Genomic DNA, 6203 nt, shown 5'->3' on the forward strand with positions numbered 1-6203 from the left:
AGCACTGAGAGTCTGTAAACCCTGCATTACGGTCACGCAGTGACACAGGTCTCCATGTGCTATGTACAAGCTTAAGTCCTTGCCCACAGTGGTAAGATCAGCATCTTGCCACACAACATAGAGAAATTCTGCCAGTGCCTCTTTGTTTGTTCCATCTGATAGAAACTTTTTCCATTGTGTTGGTGTCTTCTGATCCCGTCCATAAATTTTCACCAGTTGTGTACCACCACCAGCTCTACGTGACCGTTCTAGATTTTTAATACTAATTTCTGGATATTGGTCAATCACAAAGTCTATCCGTGTACAGTTATGCTTCAGAGCAAGCTTGACTATGTACTGCAGTATGGTCTCGGCGAGCTCTCCAAAGGTACTTGGTATGGATCGAATGGCTTGAATGACCGCCATGCCATCGAAGAGAATAGCTCCATCTGCCGGAACTTTGTCAACTAAACATTCTCCACCTTTGGTTTCCAATAAATCCAAAAGAGCTGATTTATTTGTTTTAGCAAGTGAACCATCAGCACTGGCTAAAGGATATGACACAGTTCCCAAGGAGTAGGACAGAATTTCCTGCAGGTCTATCTTTCTACTTTGACCTATGATGAGTAGTCTGGAGAATAGCTTCTTGTCGGCACACAGAATCACTTCCTTGCCAGCTGCAGATTTCTTTTTTGTCTTTGCTTGGTCACTGAAGGTCTTTAGTTTTTGTATTTTGATGGGAGCAAATATATCAACTGATTGTGATAACAGTCTTTGGTCCATAAACTCTTTGACAGCATTTTCTCCTTTTTCCAGAGCTGTGAGCAAATCCCTCATGATTTCTTCAGCTCCGACTGTCCCAGAGCTGAGACACACAATGTCATCTTGGTGTGTGTCAAAAGGATTCAGCATGGAATCTAGAGTGGAAATTATTCTGGTCACAGCCTTTTCATCGGCATGAATTCGTGTGCTGTCAAGGTCTTTACGTTTCCTTATATCATTACAACAACATCCAACTACATAACACAGCCCTGCTATGGCTGCTCTTTCATGTTGCGACAATATCCAGCGATATACTGCAGCTCGATTCTGTGTTATCCCTGTCCAACCACCCTTTGTCTTGGAATCTCTGTTGCATGTTTGCTCAATGGCCTGGTCACAAGCAATCGAGGCAAATCCATGGACACTTTGACGCTGGACAGTCCACTGGCCTTTAACACTGAGTTCGCTGTGGCAAGAAGGATGTGTGAGGGGCAAATTGACCATTTCCAGCCAGTATGAAGGTAAATACCTAGCATAATTTACATGACCGTATGCAAAAAACCATGGCATCATCAAGCGTACTGTTGACAGGTGAAGCTGCCAGTCCGATTCTCGTGTTGCTCTCACAAACAGAAGAAGTATCTGTACCATGTCGATGTACGAACTCCAGAAGGCAAACGTTGGGTTTTCTGCACTTCTTCTTTTCACAAAGTCTACATATTTTGAACACATTTTTTCACATTTTTCATTTGCACACAAAACATCCATGGTTCTGTCCTGGAATGCACATTTGATTTCACTGATGACATCCATACACTCATTTTTCTCCTCTGGTGGCAGAGTGTCTAAGAAGGTGAGAAATCTGATGCGTTGCAGACTCTCATACAGAAGTTTGTGTGCCCTCATGCTGCGGTTGTAGTGATGACCACTGATCACTCCACTGATGGATCCTGGGGCAACAACTTCGGACTCAATGAGTATGTCTTGCAGTCCTGCATCTCCAAACCTTTTTCCTAGAATGCCCAGGTAGGACATGCATGTGTGAAATTCACCTAGTCTAATCACTGTACGCTGAGTAAAGTCATTGTCTTTCCAGCGGATTTGCTGAGCTTTGGCATATATAGCTTGGTCAAAAACTAAGACTATATGGTCCAGTTCTAGCTGATCAGCAATTTGGACACTTCGCTTCAGAATTGTGTTTACTGTTGACATCTCTGTCGGTTAAGCCTCAATGACTGGAAGGTAATACAATGCTGACTTTTGCAGAGTGCAATCACCTTTAAGCAATGTATGGAAACCTGTCCAGCTTGGGATTGTGCATCTTTCAGCATCTATGGACTTTAAAAAAACATATGCAAATTCAGTTTGTGCAGCAGACATGGTGTTCAATTTGTATGTGTCTACCTGTAATGGAATACTTTCATGATGAAACAAGTTCTGTGGTCCTTGTCTTTTAGACTGATGGTACTGTTCGATAGCAAGGGGGTGCTTTGAATGAGGAAACTCCCTTCTGTAGTGGTTGTCTGTTTGTTGTTGACACAGGTTCAACTACAGAACTTTGCAGCATAATCCCATTTGTGTGATGAGTAGTTCCACGACCTGATAGTGTCTCCTCCCCAAAGTCAATATTGTCCCACACAAGTATTGTAGGAACCTTCTTTGAGAATCCCTTTGGTATTTTGTCTCTGCCCTCTACTAGCTGAAGTTGGGCAAGGCTACTGTCTAGACTGACAACTGTGTCCCATGATGCACAATGTCCTAGTCTATTTAGAAGTGACACAATCAATGACTAAACAAATAAATATCAAATTTATATACAAATAAACAATAATATAGGTGTCTGCCTACGGCACTTAGATGCCAGATACACAATGTCTTGACAAATAGATATCACTTTTAGGTTCAAATCATCTGGAATATCAACATAATGGGCCAGTGTTGGTTCCTCAGTTGCACCTATAATCCAGGAAATCAGATTATACAGTTCGAGTGGCACAACAGATTTTGCTTCACTCACATTTAAATCATCAGACGTGGGTAGCCATGGACATGTCATACTGGGAGAGTCTCATAGAAGCATCTTTAATATCAATGCTGCACTATAAAGTGTCCTTGTGTCTTCTGTAGTATTGATAGAGGCCACTGAGGTTTGTCTTTGTGGAACAGATGTTGTATTTGTCGTGTTTTCACCATCACTTTGGCTAGTTACCTCAGTTGACTCTGTTGTTTCTGTACCTGATGGATGAGGTAGCCTGTCTATCAGCTTGTTTGCAGACAGTGTCTCAACAAAAACCAGCTCACTGATGTTGCGGCTGTTGGGCGAGTGAAACACCAGCTGGGGGAAATCATGGCTCAACCTCCTCTTCAATTTATCCTGCCTTAAACAAGATACAACAAAAGATGATCACAACGTTATAAATAAAGATATATTTACACTGAAAACAAAGAGTTAAAATACACTGTGTATCACCTTTAACATGTGATATAATGATTATGATTATCATTATTATAAATTACATTTTTGAAAGAAAAAATAAAAATGTTGCATAACATTCTTTCCAAAGTTGCGTATTAAAAAGAAACTTGTGGTATTTAAATTACCTGTAGTTTGAAGCATCAAGATCTTCATGTTTTTTCACAAGATTTAAAAAGATCCTTCTTAGCTGCATCATTGTCAGCACCTCTTGGTTTACAATTATTCTATGGCGGATGATCCTCTCACAGAAGATCTTGTAGCTGGCATCGAAGGTTGGCTCATTTCTGAAAAGAAAACACAGAAAAAAAAACAGAAGACATATTACTCTGTGTAATAACTATTTCACAATGGCTTCTATTTTAAATATAAAATATAATAATTGGTAATAAAACATTTTTCGTTTATTCTACCGTCCACTACACATTTGATCATATTGAATTGCTGTGCCAAGAGCTGTTTACAGACAAATATGCAGACTATGTAGATGGTCAATGCTTTACTTTTGAAATGTACTACAATTTTAATTATCATTTGATAATGCAATATAATAACTAACTGTTCTTCTGAGGTCTCAGTAACTGTTGCAGTAGACTTTGTCAAGAACCTGGTGTACTGTCAGTTTGTAAATAAAAACCATCGCACCTGCAGAGACACACAGTCTTTGTCCTGAATATGCACAAGAATGCTAGTGTCCACCTCAACATCATCAACCAACAGCAACTAACAAATAAATAAATATAATGAAACAAGTTTGTAAATAAAAACCATTATGTAAAAATTGTTAACTGCTAAGCAATTTTGAGTGTTTTGGCTGTAGCTGTATGCAAAATGCAAATCTGTAAACATAAAATAACTTATGTAATTTTAATTTAGCCATGGTGTACAGCAAACTTCAAAGCTCAAACTTGTGTTTGTTTACCCACCTGCTGACAATGTTTCTGCCTGTGAAAGATGGTCCTTTGCCTGCCACAGTAATGTACTTGTCCGTTTTCTTACAAATGATGCACAATGCAGGAAGCACAGGACCTGCACAAGCTACCGGCAGGCCCGTCCTGGACCTAAGTTTCTTTGTCGGACATTCAGATATTGATGTACTACGACTCGATGACAGTGACTGGTCTTTGTGAGCATCTTGAACTTCAGGACGCTGTGTGACACGTTTCTCTGCCACATCCAAGCGCTTTTTGTCAATGAAATGCCTGTAGCAAGTGGAGTGAAACCCAGCGTCTTCTGGAACATTTTCAAACTCGATTTCTAGACAATATTTGTATGTTTCTGCTATTCTCTGATTCTCACCCTGCAAACCAAGCCACCGTTTGACGCTATTTCTGAATGTATCCCACCGTGTGCGTGTAAAATCCTTTGTTTCTTCTTTCTTTATGGACGTGAGATGCATATAGCATTGTTTATAATCCTTTTTACGGAGTTTTGAAGGAGGTCTGGCCATAATTGCCTCTTCTTCGCTACTCGATATTGACAACAAGGGTGCAGACATCTTGGACTCATGTTTACATGTCGTACAAAAAGCAGCCGCCTTATTGGTTGTGCTTCCCACACGTGATGCGAAGCCTAATCACTCAAGATCAAAATATGTTTACGCGAGTAAGGAACTATCGCCGACTTTAGACACGTATAAAAAATAAACTGCAGGATTATAAATGGAGAACTTTTATTTTCTCGCTCAAAACCAATAGCTCTTTTTATTGAAATGAAAAGAATTTAATTCAACAAACATTTTAACTTCACCAAACAAAAAACCACTTAACATATCTTAAAACAAGTATACGGGAGGACACAGGCTCTACACGGAGATTATAGAATCTCACAAATGTGTTAGGTGTTGCCCAGCCCGCACCTCTACAGATGTCTGTTAGCAAGGTGCCATGCACCAGCGCCCAGGAGGAAGACCCCTAGGGGGCATGGCAGGTTCTGAGCCTGATAAGCCAATACAATAGCATCTATTATCCAGTGAGAAAGCCTCTGCTTGGAGACAGTCTTTCCCTTCTGCTGGCCTCCATAACAGACAAAGAGCTGGTCTGAGGTCCTGAAACACTGAGTTCTGTCTACGTAAGTGTGGAGAGCACATACTGGATAGAGCAACGCCAGGGCTGGCTCTGCCTCCCCTGGGGCCAGCGCTTGAAAGTTCACCACCTGATATCTGAAAGGAGTGGTGGGAAATTTGAGCACGTATACAGGCCGAGGTCTCTAGATAAGGTGAGAGTTAGCCAAATCAACTGAAAATGCCTGCAAGTCCCTGACCCTCTTAACCAAAGCCAAAGCCGGCAGGAGAGCAGTTTTTAATGATAAGAATTTTAGCTCCACTGAAAGCGAAAGGAACTCTCTGCAGTGCAGATAAAACAACTGCAAGGTCCCAAGAGGAAACTTGTTGAGGAAGAGGCGGATTGAGCCTCCTGGCCCCCTCAGGAACTTGATGATCAGGTCATGTTTCCCAAGAGACTTACCATCCACAGGATCATGGTGAGCCGCAATGGCAGCCACATAGCAAGCCCTGTGGCCAGCTGTGTGCCAGAGTGTCTGTGCCAAGGGTGCTCTTGGTCAGGGAGTAAAACAACTGGCAGTGGGAATTGTCTGGAGAGGCAAACAGGTCTACCTGAGTGTCTCCAAAGCGTTCCCAAATCAACTGAACCGACTTGGGATGGAATCTCCATTCCCCGGGGCGCGACTGCTGTCATGAGAGCTCGACGGCTGCACATTTGAGCCTGCCCAGGATGTGAACGGCACGAAACAACCTCAGATGCTTCTGACTCTACAAGAGGATGCGAATGCTGTATGCCCCAGGAGCCTCTGAAATAATTTCAGTGGAACCGCTCTCTTGCCTTTGAATTGACTCAGGCAATTCAGCATTGACTGTGTGCGCTCGCTCGTAAGCTGCACGAACATGGAGACTGAGTCTATTTCCATACCGAGAAAAGACATCCTCTGCACAGGGGAGAGTTTGCTCTTTTCCCAGTTGATCTGAAGACCC

General features: G+C 42.0%; 1 protein-coding gene across 1 annotated transcript; it reads right to left on the minus strand.

The window, feature by feature from the left end:
- Positions 1–2581: 2581 nt before the first annotated feature.
- Positions 2582–5718, minus strand: LOC122139558. The gene is made up of 5 exons (XM_042737707.1): positions 5680–5718; positions 4137–4514; positions 3774–3829; positions 3343–3501; positions 2582–3119 (listed from the first exon to the last, which is right to left on the minus strand). The coding sequence occupies exons 1-5, from the start codon at positions 5716–5718 to the stop codon at positions 2810–2812; spliced, it is 942 nt and encodes a 313-aa protein (XP_042593641.1). The 3' UTR covers positions 2582–2809.
- Positions 5719–6203: the final 485 nt, after the last annotated feature.

This window comes from Cyprinus carpio, chromosome B14 (assembly GCF_018340385.1).
Source record: "Cyprinus carpio isolate SPL01 chromosome B14, ASM1834038v1, whole genome shotgun sequence".
Taxonomy (NCBI): domain Eukaryota; kingdom Metazoa; phylum Chordata; class Actinopteri; order Cypriniformes; family Cyprinidae; genus Cyprinus; species Cyprinus carpio.

Excerpts from the sequence above, each read along its gene's own strand:
- LOC122139558 (XM_042737707.1), bottom strand. The coding sequence starts at position 5,718 with ATGTGGCTGCCATTGCGGCTCACCATGATCCTGTGGATG. Across the intron at positions 4,515-5,679 it reads TCACCATGATCCTGTGGATG|GGTGAGAATCAGAGAATAGC; the intron begins GTAAGTCTCTTG and ends CTTGGTTTGCAG. Across the intron at positions 3,502-3,773 it reads ACTGAGACCTCAGAAGAACA|AAATGAGCCAACCTTCGATG; the intron begins GTTAGTTATTAT and ends TTTTCTTTTCAG.